The sequence below is a fragment of the Solanum lycopersicum genome, chromosome 12, assembly GCF_036512215.1.
Source record: "Solanum lycopersicum chromosome 12, SLM_r2.1".
Taxonomy (NCBI): domain Eukaryota; kingdom Viridiplantae; phylum Streptophyta; class Magnoliopsida; order Solanales; family Solanaceae; genus Solanum; species Solanum lycopersicum.
Window position 1 is genome coordinate 63285264 of NC_090811.1, and position 19010 is coordinate 63304273.

Genomic DNA, 19010 nt, shown 5'->3' on the forward strand with positions numbered 1-19010 from the left:
TCTTCTTCAACTTCATGATTTTCTGTGGGATTTTGCACCTCGACAGGTTCAACCATTTTTCCACCTCGTATAACCTCCTTCGACTTAGAGGCTGAACCTACATTGTTATTGATTTCTTGAGTGAAAAAAAAATTAAACTATGATAACTCGGAAGAACTGTGATTTTTTTACAATACCTCTAGTAACTCTCTTGAATGCATCTATTGAAAAGTGAATTTGGTATTATGAAACCCTAAAAAATAATTTAAGAACAACAAAATAAAAAAAATTAAAAATTAAAATAAAATAAGCAAGTAATCAAAAAGCATATGAAGAACATAATAACAAACTCAATGTGAATCTCCAAATCAAACCTTCAAACGGAATTACTAGAGAATTATGTAAAATAGGAAAATTCGGGTTTGAAGAAATTTAAGCGTAAATCTGGGGATTTGAAGATGTTGTGTCTGTTGAAGAATGTTAGAGAGATAACTTGCAATTCAAACAAAAATCATGGAAGATTAAGAGTTGAAAATTAACAAAGATGTTCTATGAAGAATTAGTTTTGGAAAAGGGGTTTTAGAGAGAGAGAGAAAATATTTTATAAATAAAAGTGAAAATTTGCATTGAAAGTTGAATTATCTATTAAAGAGGATTACATATAACGTGACAACACAATTAAAATTTTGGAAAGAGAGTGTAAGATAGATAACGTGAGAGAGAGAGAAAATATTTTATTAATAAAAGTGAAAATATTGCATTGGAAGTTGTTGAATTATCTATTAAAGAGGGTTACATATAACGTGACAACACAATTAAAATTCTGGAAAGAGAGTGTAAGATAAATAACGTGACAATCCCAACTAAAATCTGAGAATGTGATAAGTGTAATATTAATAAATATAAAAGGAAAATTCGGGAATCAATGCATAATTAATTTTGAAAAAATGTTATAAAGATAGTGAAAATATTTTATCAATAAAAGTGAAAAAAAATCTTGGAAGTTGTGGAATTGATTAGTAATAAATATATAGATATATATTAATAATAATCTTAATATAAGAGAGAGAAACTTTAAAATATAATTAGTATATATCTAATTACTTAAATATAGGAATATATATAATTTATGAGAGAGAAAAAATGGTGTAAATAAAGAGAGAGAAAATATTAATAATATAATAATAATTATTTATTTTTAAAATAATGACATTTTGACATGTTTACTAATATTATTAAAGTATGGACATTATCACTAAATAAGTTGATTTTTTTTGACTAGATAGCTAAATTTTCCAAACAAAATTGTTATCTTTATTCTACGTACCAAAACAACTCAATCTTGGAAAACCCAGATACTAGAGAAGGCCCAATTCAATATAAAATGAGCCCACCAAATCTCGACCCAGGCGTTCACACCCTGAAACAAAGCCCATTGTGTCCATCATAGAAGTTATCGATGTGAACACACTATAAATACCAAATAACCTAATCTTTACATATCATTCACTCCACCGTAATAGTTCAAAAGCCCTTCATTCAATTCCTTCTAGTTTTTGGGTGGTGTAGCTGCTCTTTATACCACCATTTCCCTTTTTGGGAAAATTCATGTATGTTATCTATCTATTTTTTCATTTTTTTGTTTGAATTTCGTGTTTTCTGGAACAAGTTGGTGTTCCTGTTTAGTTTGTGTTTGTGATTTTTAGGGTTTTGTTGAAGATTAATTAATGTTGGGTTTGTTTTTGTGGATTTGGCATAGGTGAGTGAGCGGTGACTGTTTTGACTGGATGTTATGGTCTGGAATCGAGGAGAGGGAAGCTCATCTAGGATCAAGTTCGATAAGGGGGGTGGATTTGCTATGTTTTGGGGTTTGAATTGGTAAAAAGAGGAGCTTGATGAAGTTGCCTTCAGATCCGTTTGATATGGACTGTAGTAACCAAATGATGGGGTTTTCAACCATGAATAGTTGGTTAGAGGATTTTGGCTTTATGGTAAATGAGAATTAATGAGGTTGAAAAACTTGATTCGTAAGATGGGAATTCATCAGGGTACGGGTTTCCAGTTGATTGATGGAAATCTTGAGCCGATTGGGATGAATTTTAAAGAGGGGTTGAACGGTGGTCATGGTCTGATGGATGGTGAATGATCTTTATGGTGTGGCTGGAGGTAATCCATTGCAGGTGTTTTTGGTTGCCTGTCCCTCAGTTATTTAGGCTTGGTGGGGGGGGGGGGAGGGGGGAGGGGGAGGGGGGCCTATTTGTAGTAAAAAGATTATGCAAGCCTTTACAAGATGTTGTAGGAGATCCACTTTTATGGAGAAATATTAACATAGTTCATCCATTTTGTACTAACATCACAAATGATATCCTTAAAAACTTGATGAATAGAGCTCAAGCCCATCTTCATTCGCTCAGTCTATTTCACTGCTCGAAGCTTACTGATGCTGGTTTGAAGCTCAAAGGTCATTTGTTTCTCTTGTATTACTTGCTTAGTTATTAGGAATTGTATTACCTTAATAGTTATAAGTAATAAAAATCTATTAAGCACATACTGAATTTAGAAACCCTAACTTGTAAACCATACTTTTTCATACTCAACATAAATGCAATTTGAATTTCCATGTTGACAGCCCGCCTCTGTACTTGTTAGGTCTTCCGTTGTTCATAGACGAGAAAGACGAGTGAGGGAGAAATGGACAGACTCCGTGGCTTCTCCAAGTAAGCATCGCAAACCCCAAATGATAATTTTTGAAAAATATTTGTTGTATGTGTGATTTTATTTTGTTATTTGTTGTATTTAGTACTGAATGAAACATAGCAGCGAGGATTTAGTATTCCTATGGTCTACCTCATCTATTTAGTTGTTTATTTCACATTATTTTGTTATTGTTAATTTTCCCATATGTGTATCCCTTTTTCAAACTATTTGGCGTGCTTTTATTTATTCGGAATTTGTTTATCCACAAGTTAGGGGTAAAATATGCTTATATTCTATCCTTGTTAAACCCAACTTGCGAGATTTTACTGGGTATTGTTGCTGCATTAAAGGGAATCATTTGAAAGTTTTTTTTTTGTGTTTTGACTTTAAGTTAATCTGTAAGCTTAAATGTTGGATTAATAAAGTAATTCCTGTTTCCAATGTGTAGTAAGTCTTTTCATTAGAGCATCTTTAGGTCATTCTCCTTGAAATTTTGATGATTGTTGACAAGTACATCTTGCTATTTACCTTAGTATCTTTGAGTTCCCTATCTAAGTGCTTCTCTGCAAAGTATAGATTTATGGAACCTGATTTTTTTATGAGGTTTTGATTCCTCTGTTTCATAAACAACCTCTTTATCTCCACGAAGTAGTTGTAAGATTTGCATACTCTCCACACTTGTCATACTCTACTAAGTGGGATTTCATTAGGTATGTTGTTGTTGATGATGATTATATTTTCACGAGGGAAAAGATGGAAAAGCTTCTTTTAGTGTTGATAGTTTTATATGAATGAATTTGAAGGTAGAAAGCTTTAATCTTAAAAATTGAATTACCATCTTGCTCTTCTACTAAATTAAGAATTTGATTAAATGATAGTATTTTAATTATCTAAAGATTGAATTATATAAAATTATAAATATATCCATCATTACATCTTCCTCATATTAAAAAAATGTAATTGACCTATATTTAGAATGAACAATTGTTTTCCGAAAATAGAAAGGAGAAAAACCCTAGATAGGAACGCTTTCTCTCGTAAGGAAGTTTTCAAACGGACTAAAAATTCAAAGTTCCTCTTTCTCCTATAAAGATTTTTTGAACGAACAAGAACGAATCATAGTTTGGTCCTAAAAGAGGTAACCGAAAAAGTCAGACTTAACACAAATATAATTGAATTGGTTGGAAAATAAATAATGAATATCAAATAGTAATAATATATAAACTAATATGTTCATGTGTAATTTTATCATTCGTTTGTATTGCTAGCATATAACGTTCTCTTCCGTGAACTTCATCAAAATGATAGAGTAGTGTCAACATGAGGAAATAATTTGGTACACACTCGATGCAATTAAATTAGTATGAATCATCGTTATGCTTCTCTTTAGTAAACTGAATTGATATATGATTCAACTTACTTAAGAGAAAAAATAATGTATACTAATACTAATTTAATTGTATGCCAATTGTGTGGCAAAATATCTCTTTATGTAGTCCCGCACACTACTTATCATTTTGATGAAGTTTATGGAAGACAATGTTATATGTTAACAATACAACGGAATGTTTTAAAATCATGAATGAATATGTTAGTTTATATAGTATTATTATTTGATATTCATTATTTATTCACTGAAAAATTTTAATTTGCGTTAAGTCAATTTTTTTGTTACCTCTTTAGGACCGTCTATAGTTCATTTTAGTTCAATAAGAAAATCACCATCTTAATAAGAGGACCTTTGAATTTTTAGTTTGTTTAAAAACTTTCTTTCAAACGAAAGCGCTCCTATCCCCAGGGTGTTTTTCCCTTCTAATTTTGGATGGCGATCCATACTAAATTAAGGAAAATCAACTTTTTTTTATATGTGGAAGATGAACTTTGAATCATTAGTTTAAGTAAAACGAAGGTAAATAATCATATCACTTGTCCTCGAAGAATGAGGACTCACTATTGTAACTGTCGAACCGAAGATGGAAAACCGATCTAAACGTGATCTGGAAGCTTAGAACCTGAACCTACATCACGAGAAGATATAATGTAGAGTATGTATTAGTACTTGAAACGTCAAGCACATCGATATGTGGTACTCACTTGTCCGCAAGTCATGCCATTCGTTGAGTGAGTATTTATGGCAAATCAGTTTACATTAACCTATTTGATCTTACATTGTTTTTGGTCTATAGTTAAGATTTATGTATATTTTTTAGTTTGGACTCATTGTACTTTTTAAGTTGTTATAAACTTGCTCATATAATTTCACACTTTTGGGAACTGATTAGAAGACATAGAAAATATGGTCCAGTGCCAACAAAGGTATCCTCATAATTTTGTAGTGATTTAATGTATTTCATATATCAGTGTTCCTTGGTTCATTTATGTTTTAGTTTCTGACAGTGGCGGAGCTAGAATTTTATTTAAGGGGTGTCAAAATATTAAGAAATAAAATCGCGTAGAAGCCAAGGAGTGTCAATATGCATTATATATAAAAAAAAAATAATTTTTATTCTAGCTACACAATAAAAAATAATTTTATTGTAGCTACACAATGTAATTCTAGCTACACAATGTAACTATATGTGGCCCCGCCCTCTGATTTTTGAGTATTTGTGGATGAGTTCATGAGTGATGAGTCATTGTGGACGGAATTATCTCATTAAGAGTATTACTATGGGAAAGCCTATAGCTGCTTGGCTTACGCACTCTGATCAATCAATGACTGGTTTCTTGGTAACAGACAGATGGTGAATGCATCCACTATGCGGAACATGGTGAGGAAGTTGATGACATCACAAGATAGAGTTGTGAATTATGTGTTGGATTTGTGCGTCTATTTGCTCTATGTATGTATTTTCTATGCTAAAGTTGGTGAATTAGGAAGAAAACTGCAGGTCTGTAGTCTCTACGAGCAATTCTCGTTCTTGCGTTGATAGTATGTTTAACTAATATATGTGTATATTTACAACTTATTTAATATTTTCGCATAGATGTCGAAGCAAAACCAGTATAAAAATAATGTGCTTTGTTAGGTATATTCTCACCTATTTACTAATGTTTTACAATTTAAATTTTTCAGATGGCAATGGAAAACGCTGTTGATCGTGGCAGAATGTGGACTGAGACGCATAGGAGAAAAGATAGAAGTAATGTAACTGAGGTGGCTAAAGAGATTGGGGTAAGTATTTTTTTCTGTAGAGTAGATATTTATAGTAGTGCACAAATCGGGATCTTGTTCAATTTGGCTTAATAATGATATGACGCTAGATCAAAAGGTAGTGGAATAGTAGATAGCTCAGTATTGTCGTACATTTATGTGGGAGAGGCAAAGGCCATTCTCCTGTGCTTATCGTCATTGTATCCGGTAGTAATATTTAGTATTTACCTAGTATCTTATTAAATAGACATAGAATTCATTCAGACATCAGACGATGAAAACAATTTTATAAATCCGACATATAATCCATTGAGATATAAACAATGTCAGCGTGTGTGTGTCCGGACTTCTAAAAATAGTCTATTTTTAGAGAAGTCGACATGGATACGACATAAAAAGTAAAGAGTCCGCACAAGTAAGATATAAATGAAATAGAAGTATTAACTATTTTGTAAACTAAATGGTCGAATAGTAATCTTGATTACTATTTCTTTTTGTATTACTGAGTAATGGAGTTGTAACTAAAATTCGTTTTCAAAAGCGTATAATACAGCTTCCTCATATAAATAAAGGTAATTTTCCTCAATTTAGAATGAAATCCCACCCAAAAATAGAAGCGAGAAACACCATAGATAAGAGCGTTTTCTCTTGTAAGGATGTTTTTCAGAGAAACTAAAAATTGCAAGTTCCTCTCTCTCCTATCAAGAGGTGATTTTCTTATTGAACGAGAATGGATCATAGCCGGTCCTAAAAAGAGGTATAAAAAAATGGACTTAACACAATACAAATTAGTTGACAAATAAATAATGAATATCAAATTATTATATCAAATAGTAATAATATATAAACTAATATGTTCATGTGTGATTTTACCATTTATTGCTAGTATAGGCCAAATCCATCGGTGGCCACCTGAACTTGGCAGCAATTTTCACTTAGACACTTCAATTACATGATGTTCATTTTAGACAACTCATGTAGGGTTCTGTTGTGTCATTTTGACACTTTTCTGGCAATAAACAAAAAACTAAAGGAGAGTGTAATACACTTGTTGATGACGTGACAAACAATCAATTAAATAATTACATGTGTTATTTTCAGTTAAAAATAACGATAATATCTATTTAGTAAATAAATTTAAAGTATTATTCTAAGAAAATCTCTTAATTCATTACACTCAAAATCTCTTCTATACTTTTTCAAAAAAAAAAAATTCTTTTCTTTTACTATTTTTCATATTTATTCATCTTCTTTCTTTTTAGCATTATTTTTTGGGAAAGAAAAGAGGGAGAGGAAGAAAGGAAAAGAGAATAAATATGAAATATGGGTGTTGGTATTCATTTTTCCGGTAAAAAAATGGAGGGAGGTGATGGTAGATTAGATAAGTAATACAATGAAGAAGAAGAAAATGACTTAAAAACAAATTTAAATAAAAAATTTGACCTCCATTGAAGGAATTTAAGCTTGAAAAAAAGATATGGGGTGGTGGTTTCAAAAATGGAGAAGAAGAGAAAATAAAATAAAAAATGGCTAAATTAAGTCTTTCACGCGCTATTGTTGAGTGTATTACACTCACTTTTACATGTCAGCAATAAGTGTCAAAATGATACGACAGAACCCTACATGAGGTGTCTATAATGAACATCCCCTAAGTGAGGTGTCTAAGTGAAAATTGGTTCCAAGTTTAGGGGGCCACCGATGAGTTTGGCGGCTAGTATATAACCTTTTCTTCCATGAACTTGATCAAAATGATAGAGTAGTGGCACAACATGAGGAAATATTTTGGCACACACTCGGCAAGCAATTAAATTAGTATAAGTCATTGTTATGTTTTTCTTCATTAATTTGAATCATCTATTGTTAAAGTGGGAAGCTCCTCATTTTGTGAAGTGACAAAATGGTAATTCAACTTTAAAGATAAGAGTTTCCCACTTTAAATAATATATGATTCGGCTTAATTAAGAGAAACATAACGGTATCTTATACTAATTTAATTGTATGTCGAGTGTGGGGCAAAAAATTTTCTCACGTTGTTCCACTAGTCTATCATTTTGATCAAGTTAATGGAAGAAAACGTTATATGACAACAATACAACGAAATGGTAAAATCATACATGAATCAATTAGTTTATATATTATTATTATTTGACATAATATTTTGATATTCATTATTTATTTATTGGTCAATTTATATTAATGCCACCTCGATCTTTTTATACCTCTTTTAAGATAGACTATGATTCATCTTATTCGATCAGAAACCTACATCTTGATAGGAGAGAGTTTAATATTTTTAATTGTTTGAAAACTTCCTTACAGGAGAAAACACTCTTATCTAGGGTTTTTCTTGTTTCTATTTTTTGTGGCAATTCATTTTAAATCGAGGCAAATTACCTTTTTTATACGAGGAAGGTGAAGTTTCCAAAAGATTATAAATACATATTCCTCATATAGAAAATGTTACGCTCTGAGCTATCTCCGAGACGTGGACACGACCTAGGATCGCAAGTGACCCAAAGCTAACCTTGTTGGCATACATAAACATAATATGATAACTGGAATAAGATAATACTGAGCGTAAGCTTTATCAAAACTAAAGAATACCCATTCTAAAACTGAATATATAAGAAAACTAAGAGTTTTAACACAACCGAAAGTCAAACTCAAACAAACTATAGCTAAATCTAGCTATGTCTTGAATAAGCCTTTAGATTTAGCAAATAATCAAACTAAAGACTAAAAACGAAGGGAAATAATCATGTCACTTTTCCTCAAAGAATGAGGACTCAGCATGAACTGAACATCGGGAACCGATCGATCTAAGCATGATCTGGAAGTTGAGAACCCGAACCTACATGAAGAGAATATGTAGCACAAAGTATGTGTCAGTACTTGAAACGTCAAGCACATCGATACTCAATTGTCCGCAAGTCATGCCATTGATTGAGTGAGTTTTTAAGGCAAACCAGCCTCCATCATTCTATTTGATGATCTTACATTGTTTTTGGTCTGTAGTTAAGATATATGTATAATTTTTAGTTTGGACTCATTGTAGTTTTTAAGTTGTTATAATTCTATACTTTTGGAAACTGATTAGCAAACAAAGAAAATATAGTTCAGTGCCAACAAAGGTATCCTCATAATTTTGTATTTATTTAATGCATTTCATATATCAGCGTTTCTTGGTTCCTTTATGTTTTAGTTTGTCACTTCTAAAACTAGTAAATTTAGTTAGGAAGCTAGAAAAGTGACGAGTGTTTGTGGATGAGTTCCTCAGTGATGAGTCATTGTGGACGGAATTCATTCATTAAGAATATTACTATGGGAGTGCCTATAGCTGCTTGACTTACGCACTCTGATCAAATCAATGACTGCTTTCTTGGTAACAAACATGTTTAAAGTAGGCCTGATTGTGAGTGAGTGGCAGAAACACGATGTAATGACCCAAAAAAAAAACTCCTCTTTAAAATTTTTTTTTTTAAATTTATTTAACTTAAGTTAATTAATCGATAGTTTATGGGCTAAAGTGATAATTTATTTAAGACCCTATACCCTTTAGCCTATATTTAATAAAAATAAGTGAGTAAAATTTATCACTTTTAATACATAATTAATTGAGAAAAGAAAAAAAAAAGGAAAAGAAGCGAACAAGGGTTTGGCATCGGAAATTTGCAAACTGCATCCAGGTGAGATTTCAATTTGTAACTTTTCAATTTCGTAATGAATGAAAATTTATGAGGCAATTCATATGTTTTCTAAGGTGAGAATAAAGAGTGGCATATTGCTTTTCAAAGTTATTGTTGTTACACGTGACTTCTTGGAAATTGGGGGACATGTTGTTGTGGATAATTGTTTGGTCTAATTATTGGGATGGTTATAAGTAGTCATAAGGTGATAGAGGGGTGTTTTGGCCCACATCAAAAGTGTTGCAAATTGTTCCTAAAAGATGAATAAAGTTACTGCCTTTAATTTATATACATGTTAGTATGTAGGTTGATTTTAGTGTTTCTCCAAATTCTTTATCATTATTGTTATGATTATTGTATTATGTTCACAATTAAATTATAGGAAAAACAAAATGTGGGGAAAGAATTGATATGTGAAGTGGGTTAAATAACAAACTGGAAAGTTAGAATTTGTTTCAGAATAGTAGTATATGTTATTTATTATTATTATTATTATTATTATTAGTATACATATAAGGATGTTAGTGGAGAACCATGACATGTGGTTGGCCATCAATGGCCTTATGAAAGGGTAGTTTTGAGGGTAAGGTGATAATAATCTGCAAATTATTTCGGTCACTAATTTGGTTATATTTTTTTTTATTATTTTATTTTATTTTTCTCTTTATCACATTATAATTTTAAGTTTTGATATATTGACATAGGTAATTAAATATCAGATGAATTATATCATATAAAAGCAATTAAAGTTGTAGTCTTAACCTTTTCTTGAATTTGATAAATATGAGAGTTGGAATATTAATTGGCATCAAGACTTAGGGACTTTATTATAAATTTGGGTGAAGTTTTGGGTCTAAGATAAACATATAGGTATTGTTAGTTTCAAAAACCTTATCGTGGTTACTTATTTGAATAGATTGTTTTGAGTTGGAAGTTCAACAAAAAGGGAAGACTCAAGTTCCGAAGTGATTGTTCTACTATTTGAGGCAAGTGGATTTCTAAACTCTTGTTAAGCGTACGAAATTCGTGTATTTCCTTGTGTGATGTTGAGAATGATTTGGAGACTTGTTGTTTATTTGTTGGTGTTGTATTTCTTGTTGTAAATTGTGCTTTGTTATCAAATGGTTATCTCCTCCTTTCCATTTGAGCATGTCATTGCATGGTATCTGAGACATAGTTGTGGTAGAGGATGATGTACTATTTTCGAGAGTCGTATCGCGCGCCGCGATGGATATTATATTTCGAGGGACGTATCGCGCGCCGCGATGGTTACTATTATCGAGGGTCGTGTCGTGCACCGCGACAGATGCATGGACAGATATGTCCCCCATGGGTCCCGGACTGAGAGACAGCGGGTGTGTATCGTTAGGGAAGACATGCATCACTATACTTGACATCGCATCTCATGGCATTGCACATTTTATTATTGATGAACTTGAACATGTGTTTTGCTGATCTTGTGAGTGTTTCTCTGTGAAGTTTGTGACTGTTGAATATTGAGTTGTTATTGAGAATGTGTAAACTGATAGAGTGTGGTTATTGAGTTGTGTGTTTGGTAAACTGTAAACTGTTAGACTGTAGCATGGAGGTCTAGATAGGGTGTAAGGAGTACCCGTATTTTATTCACTTAACTTGTGTTTAGAGGTTTGCTTGTTGGGTACCGCGTGGTTTGGTACTCACCCCTTGCTTCTACAAACTTTTGTAGGTTACGAGCCCGAATCTTTGTGATACTTTCTATTCTCTTCGTTTCCGAGGCATCTTGTGGAGGATTGTGAGGTAGCTGCTTGTCATCTCAGCGAACTTTCCTACTCCAGTTTATGATTTTGTTTTTATTTGAAAGACAACTTCATGTTAGACTTCTATTTTGTTTCAATTCTAATGTTTACATTAGAGGCTTGTGCACGTGACAACCTGGTTTTAAGTATTGAATTAATATGACTTGGTTTCATACTAGAAATTGTTGTTGGATTGTCATTTACTTCCGCACTTTGTTAGATATTGAGTTTTAGGCTGACTTGTCTTGGTGGGATAAGACAAGTGCCATCACACCTATTTTTGGGTCGTGACAAAATGGTATCAGAGCCCTAGGTTCATAGGTCTCACGTGTGTACAAGTCGAGTCTAAATAGAGTCTCGATGATCGGTACGGAGACGTCTGTACTTATCTTTGAGAGGCTATAGTGACTTTTAGGAAACTTCCTTTTTGTTCATTATTTCTCATAGTGCGTAGTCACCTTTTTTAGTACTGAGTTGTTGTATACTCTTTTGACAGATGACGAGGACTAGAACTAATGTTACTGGTGGTAGAGGGGAGGCACTTCCTGAGGTAGTTGTTGAGGCCCCAGCTAGTGGTAGGGGTAGATCTCGAGCTAGAGGTCGTGCTAGTAGTGCGACAGTAACCAGAGGCCGTGGACGTGGAGCAACACCACTGAGAGGTAGTGCTAGAGAGGTCTCTACCGAACCTCAGATTGATGACAGAGAGGACCAGGTTCCTCCAGATCCTGTAGTCACACCTTTGCTTCAGGATACGCTATTGAGGGTGTTAAGTGTTCTAGAGGGATTTTCTCAGGGTGGTGGTGCAACTACCACACCACATGACTCTCGTACTAGAGAGGGGGCTCAGACCCAAGAGCAGCAACAAGCTCCGGTTGCTCAGGATGCGGTGGGGCAACTACCAGTAGATCCCGCGGTTCATAATGATATTGCACCAGCAGTTGGGGGTCAAGTTGCATCGATGGTTGTTCTGACAGAGGATGAGCAGTGTAGGTATGAGAGATTTGAAAAGATGGACCCACCTCAGTTTCAGGGTGGGAAGAGCGAGGACGCTCATTAGTTTCTAACTACCTGCCAAGAGTTACTAGAGGTGGTTGGGTTAGCTGAGTCACATTGGGTTCGATATGCTACACTCCAGCTTCGTGGACCAGCGAGAGACTGGTGGAGGACTTATTCGGGATGTTTTCTAGTTGGATCTCCTCCAGTGACTTGGGAGCAGTTTGCTAGTGCATTCCAAGATCGTTTTGTCCCATGGAGCGTGAGAGAGGAGAGTCGCTTGAGGTTTGAGAGTCTGAGACAGGATGGTTTATCGGTTACAGAGTATGAGGCGCGTTTTTGCCAGTTGTCTAGGCATGCGTTGGCCATTATTCCAAATGAGACAGAGAGGATCCGCAGATTTGTGAGGGGATTGACTTTCTCTATCAGGTCAGCTGTGTTTCGGGCATCTAGGGAGGGGGCTTCTTTTCAGTCCATTGTGAGCGCCGCCAAAGAGGCAGAATTGATGGAGAGAGAGGAGTTTGGGGACCCTAAAAGATCCTGTATATCAGGACAGTTTCATGGTGCCTCATCTGGAGGTAGGGGATCACAGAGAGTGAGTGGTTCTTTTCAGCAGCGGGGACCTATTCATGCATCTATGCTGACATTTGAGGGTGTCCAGACATCTAGGGGTTCTTATAGCTCGGGTCAGAGCTCGTACGGTTCACAACAGCGACCTACAGGACGAGGAAATTATAGTGGGTTTTCAGGGTCCACACAACAGTTCCCAGGTCAGAGATTTTGTTTTACTTGTGGAGATCCCGATCATCTAATGCGGCAGTGTACTTCTCAAAGGGGTCGTGGTGGGCCTCGACCTAATTCTTCATTCCAGACTAGACCACCAGCACCACAGGGTAGAGGTCGTGGCAGAGTTCAATCAGGTAGAGGTGATAGAGTTTCTAGTAGTGGTGTTGCAGCTCAGCAGAGTGGGGGTAGAGGTACCACCCAGGATGGAGGTGGACGAGGAGGACACTGCTATGCTTTCCCCGGGAGACCTGAGGCGGAGACCTCAGATGCTGTTATTACAGGTATCATCCCAGTATGCCATTGACCTGCGTCTGTGTTGTTTGATCCAGGTTCTACATTCTCTTATGTGTCTACGTATTTTGCTGCTAAATTTGATATGATATGTGATAGCATGACTGTACCTATTCGTGTTTCTACACCCGTGGGTAAGCCCTTAGTGGTGGATCGAGTGTATCGATCCTGTCTTGTTTCTTTGGCTGGGTATGACACTTGGGTAGACTTAATCATTCTGGGGATGGTGGACTTTGATGTTATCTTGGGTATGGATTGGCTTTCTCCTTATCATGCTGTCCTTGATTGTAACGCTAAGACTGTGACTTTAGCAATGCCTGGTATTCCGAGGGTTGAGTGGAAGAGTGCTAGTGGTTCTTATCCTAGCAAGGTCATCTCTTTTATCCGTGCTCAGAAATTGGTGGAGAGGGGGTGTTTGTCTTACTTAGCGTTTATTCGAGATACTAGTTTTGAACCACCTTCCATGGACTCTGTTCCCGTGGTTCAGGAGTTTCTCGATGTATTACCTTCTGATCTTCCAGGTGTTCCTCTCGATAGGGATATCGATTTTGCTATTGATTTGGAGCCGGGCACTAAGCCTATTTCTATACCTCCATATCGTATGGCCCCAGCAGAGTTGAAAGAATTGAAGGATCAGTTGCAAGATTTATTGAGTAAGGGTTTTATTGGCCCTAGTGTATCACCTTGGGGTGCCCCTGTATTGTTTGTGAAGAAGAAGGATGGGACTATGAGAATGTGTATTGATTACAGACAGTTGAACAAGGTAACCGTTAAGAATAAGTATCCTCTTCCACGTATTGATGACTTATTTGATCAGTTACAGGGAGCATCATTGTTCTCTAAGATTGATTTGAGGTCTGGGTATCATCAGTTGAAGATTAGGGCATCAGATATCCCTAAGACAGCTTTTCGAACTCGGTATGGGCATTATGAGTTCCTAGTGATGTCCTTCGGATTGACTAATGCCCCTGCAGCATTCATGGAGTTGATGAATGGGGTGTTTCGACCATACCTTGATTCTTTTGTTATTGTTTTCATCGATGACATCTTGGTTTACTCTAAGACTGAGGAGGACCATGTACGACACCTGAGGATTGTACTTCAGAGGTTGAGAGAAGAGAAGTTGTACGCCAAGTTCTCAAAGTGTGAGTTCTGGCTTACTTCTGTGACATTCTTGGGACACGTGGTGTCCAAGGAGGGTATTAGAGTAGATCCGGCCAAAATTGAGGCAGTTAAAGGCTGGACGCGACCTACTTCACCTACTGAGATTAGGAGTTTTGTGGGATTGGCAGGCTATTATCAACGATTTGTTCAGAGTTTCTCTACTATTGCAGCTCCATTGACTAGATTGACTCGACAGGATGTGAGTTTTCAGTGGTCTGATGAGTGTGAGGAGAGCTTTCAAAAGCTCAAGACTTTGTTGACTTCTGCTCCTGTGTTGACTCTACCTGAGGAAGGTGTAGACTTTACTGTGTATTGTGATGCTTCAGGAGTTGGTTTGGGTGGTGTGTTGATGCAGAAGGGGAAAGTGATTGCTTATGCTTTTAGGCAGTTGAAATCCCATGAGAAGAACTACCCTACTCATGATTTGGAGTTGGCAGCTGTGGTATTTATACTTAAGTTATGGCGTCATTATTTGTATGGGGTGCATTGTGAGATCTTCACTGATCATCGGAGTCTTCAGTATATCTTTAGCCAGAGGGATTTGAACTTGAGACAACGAAGATGGCTTGAGTTGCTGAAGGACTATGATGTGACCATTCTGTATCATCCGGGGAAGGCCAATGTTGTGGCCGATGCGTTGAGTAGGAAGACTCATAGCATGGGGAGTCTTGCATCTCTTAGTGTTGAGGAGAGACCATTGGCTAGAGATGTTCAATTGTTAGCTAACAGTCTTGTCCGATTACATATTTCAGAGGAGAGTGATGGGATGATTGCTTTTATTGAGGCTCGATCTTCTTTAGTCGAGCAGATTCGTGCACACCAGTTTGATGATGAAAAATTATGTCTCATTCGAGACAAAGTATTGAAAGGGGAAGCTAAGGAGGCTGTCCTTGATTCTGATGGTGTCTTGAGGATCGGAGGCAGGATTTGTGTGCCCAAGACAGGTGATTTGATTAAATTGATCCCTGAGGAGGCCCATTGTTCTCGATATTCTATCCATCCGGGAGCGGCAAAAATGTATCATGATCTGAGTCAGCATTACGGGTGGTGTGGGATGAAGAGAGATATTACAGACTTTGTTTTGAGGTGTTTGACTTGCCAGCAGGTCAAGTGTGAGCACCAGCGGCCTGGAGTGTATCTCAAAGGATGCCTATTCCTACTTGGAAGTGGGAGCGGATTACTATGGACTTTGTTGTGGGTTTGCCTACCACAGTGGGTGGTTATGACTCTATTTGGGTTGTTGTTGATAGGCTGACCAAGTCTGCCCACTTCATTCCGGTTCGGGTGAAGTATACGGCAGAAAAGTTAGCCGAGCTATATATCAGTCAGATCGTGCGACTACATGGAGTTCCGATTTCTATCATATCAGATCGGGGTTCATTATTTACTTCTCATTTCTGGAAGGCATTACAACATGGTCTGGGTAATCAGTTAGATATGAGTACTGCATTTCACCCTCAAACAGATGGTCAATCTGAGCGGACCATTTAGGTGTTGGAAGATATGCTTCGAGCGTGTGTGATTGATTTTGGTGCTAGATGGGATCAACATTTACCATTAGCGGAGTTTGCCTATAATAATAGTTATCACTCTAGTATCCAGATGGCCCCATTTGAGGCGTTGTATGGAAGACGGTGTAGGACTCCGATTGGTTGGTTTGATTCGGCAGAGATGGACTCTTTGGATACAGACTTGCTTAGAGATGCTATGGAGCAAGTCCGTATGATTCAGTATAGATTATTGACAGCTCAGAGTCGACAGAAGAGTTATGCAGACCGGAGAGTTAGAGCCTTGGTGTTTATGGAGGGTGATCATGTTTGGCTCCGAGTATCACCCATGAAGGGTGTGATGAGGTTTGGAAAGAAGGGCAAGCTTAGCCCTAGGTTCATTGGACCTTTTGAGATTTTGAGCCGAGTGGGAGAGGTGGCCTATAAGTTGGCCTTGCCACCTAGTTTGTCGGCAGTTCATTCTGTTTTCCATGTCTCTATGCTTCGGAAGTATATTCCGGATGAATCTCATATGATTTCACTCGATTCTGTGGAGCTGGGTCAAGACTTGACATATGAGGAGGAGCCTATTGCTATATTGGATAGGCAAATCCGAAAGCTTAGGACCAAGGAGCTTGTTTCAGTGAAGGTGCAATGGAAGCACCGTTCAGTAAGAGAAGCAACTTGGGAGACAGAGTCTGACATGCGTGCCAGATATCCTCAACTTTTTGAAGCTTCAGGTAATTACTTTTACTTTATGTTCGAGGATGAACATGATTTTTAGTGGTGGATAATGTAATGACCCAAAAAAAAACTCCTCTTTAGAATTTTTTTTTAAAAATTTATTTAACTTAAGTTAATTAATCGATAGTTTATGGGCTAAAGTGATAATTTATTTAAGACCCTATACCCTTTAGCCTATATTTAATAAAAATAAGTGAGTAAAATTTATCACTTTTAATACATAATTAATTGAGAAAAGAAAAAAAAAGGGAAAAGAAGCGAACAAGGGTTTGGCATCGGAAATTTGCAAAATGCATCCAGGTGAGATTTCAATTTGTAACTTTTTAATTTCGTAATGAATGACAATTTATGAGGCAATTCATATGTTTTCTAAGGTGAGGATAAAGAGTGGCATATTGCTTTTCAAAGTTATTGTTGTTACACGTGACTTCTTGGAAATTGGGGGACATGTTGTTGTGGATAATTGTTTGGTCTAATTATTGGGATGGTTATAAGTAGTCATAAGGTGATAGAGGGGTGTTTTGGCCCACATCAAAAGTGTTGCAAATTGTTCCTAAAAGATGAATAAAGTTACTGCCTTTAATTTATATACATGTTAGTATGTAGGTTGATTTTAGTGTTTCTCCAAATTCTTTATCATTATTGTTATGATTATTGTATTATGTTCACAATTAAATTATAGGACAAACAAAATGTGGGGAAAGAATTGATATGTGAAGTGGGTTAAATAACAAACTGGAAAGTTAGAATTTGTTTCAGAATAGTAGTATATGTTATTTATTATTATTATTATTATTATTATTATTAGTATACATATAAGGATGTTAGTGGAGAACCATGACATGTGGTTGGCCATCAATGGCCTTATGAAAGGGTAGTTTGGAGGGTAAGGTGATAATAATCTGCAAATTATTTCGGTCACTAATTTGGTTATATTTTTTTTATTATTATTTTATTTTATTTTTCTCTTTATCACATTATAATTTTAAGTTTTGATATATTGACATAGGTAATTAAATATCAGATGAATTATATCATATAAAAGCAATTAAATTTGTAGTCTTAACCTTTTCTTGAATTTGATAAATATGAGAGTTGGAATATTAATTGGCATCAAGACCTAGGGACTTTATTATAAATTTGGGTGAAGTTTTGGGTCTAAGATAAACATATAGGTATTGTTAGTTTCAAAAATCTTATCGTGGTTACTTATTTGAATAGATTGTTTTGAGTTGGAAGTTCAACAAAAAGGGAAGACTCAAGTTCCGAAGTGATTGTTCTACTATTTGAGGCAAGTGAATTTCTAAACTCTTGTTAAGCGTACGAAATTCGTGTATTTCCTTGTGTGATGTTGAGAATGATTTGGAGACTTGTTGTTTATTTGTTGGTGTTGTATTTCTTGTTGTAAATTGTGCTTTGTTATCAAATGGTTATCTCCTCCTTTCCATTTGAGCATGTCATTGCATGGTATCTGAGACATAGTTGTGGTAGAGGATGATGTACTATTTTCGAGGATCGTATCGCGCGCCGCGATTGATATTATATTTCGAGGGACGTATCGCGCGCCGCGATAGTTACTATTATCGAGGGTCGTGTCGTGCACCGCGACAGATGCATGGACAGATATGTCCCCCATGGGTCCCGGACTGAGAGACAGCGGGTGTGTATCGTTAGGGAAGACATGCATCACTATACTTGACATCACATCTCATGGCATTGCACATTTTATTATTGATGAACTTGAACATGTGTTTTGATGATCTTGTGAGTGTTTCTCTGTGAAGTTTGTGACTGTTGAATATTGAGTTGTTATTGAGAATGTGTAAACTGATAGAGTGTGGTTATTGAGTTGTGTGTTTGGTAAACTGTAAACTGTTAGACTGTAGCATGGAGGTCTAGATAGGGTGTAAGGAGTACCCATATTTTATTCACTTAACTTGTGTTTAGAGGTTTGCTTGTTGGGTACCGCGTGGTTTGGTACTCACCCCTTGCTTCTACAAACTTTTGTAGGTTACGAGCCCGGATCTTTGTGATACTTTCTATTCTCTTCGTTTCCGAGGCATCTTGTGGAGGATTGTGAGGTAGCTGCTTGTCATCTCAGCGAACTTTCCTACTCCAGTTTATGATTTTGTTTTTATTTGAAAGACAACTTCATGTTAGACTTCTATTTTGTTTCAATTCTAATGTTTACATTAGAGGCTTGTGCAGGTGACAATCTGGTTTTGGGGATTGAATTAATATGACTTGGTTTCAT

The 19010-nt window shown here is 36.0% G+C and overlaps 1 protein-coding gene across 1 annotated transcript; it reads left to right on the forward strand.

Moving 5' to 3' along the window:
- The first annotated feature begins 2244 nt into the window (after window positions 1-2244).
- On the forward strand, window positions 2245-18048 carry LOC109119077 (cold shock protein 2-like). Its single transcript, XM_069292567.1, has 5 exons — window positions 2245-2440; window positions 2629-2696; window positions 5753-5851; window positions 10433-13351; window positions 17978-18048. The coding sequence occupies exons 4-5, from the start codon at window positions 12790-12792 to the stop codon at window positions 18028-18030; spliced, it is 615 nt and encodes a 204-aa protein (XP_069148668.1). The 5' UTR covers window positions 2245-2440; window positions 2629-2696; window positions 5753-5851; window positions 10433-12789; the 3' UTR covers window positions 18031-18048.
- Window positions 18049-19010: the final 962 nt, after the last annotated feature.

Bases quoted from the DNA above. Each gene is read 5' to 3' on its own strand.
- LOC109119077 (XM_069292567.1), top strand. From the start codon at position 12,790: ATGGAGAGAGAGGAGTTTGGGGACCCTAAAAGATCCTGTATATCAGGA. The intron at 13,352-17,977 runs GTATCATCCCAG...TTATTTGAATAG, and splicing joins CTCAGATGCTGTTATTACAG to ATTGTTTTGAGTTGGAAGTT.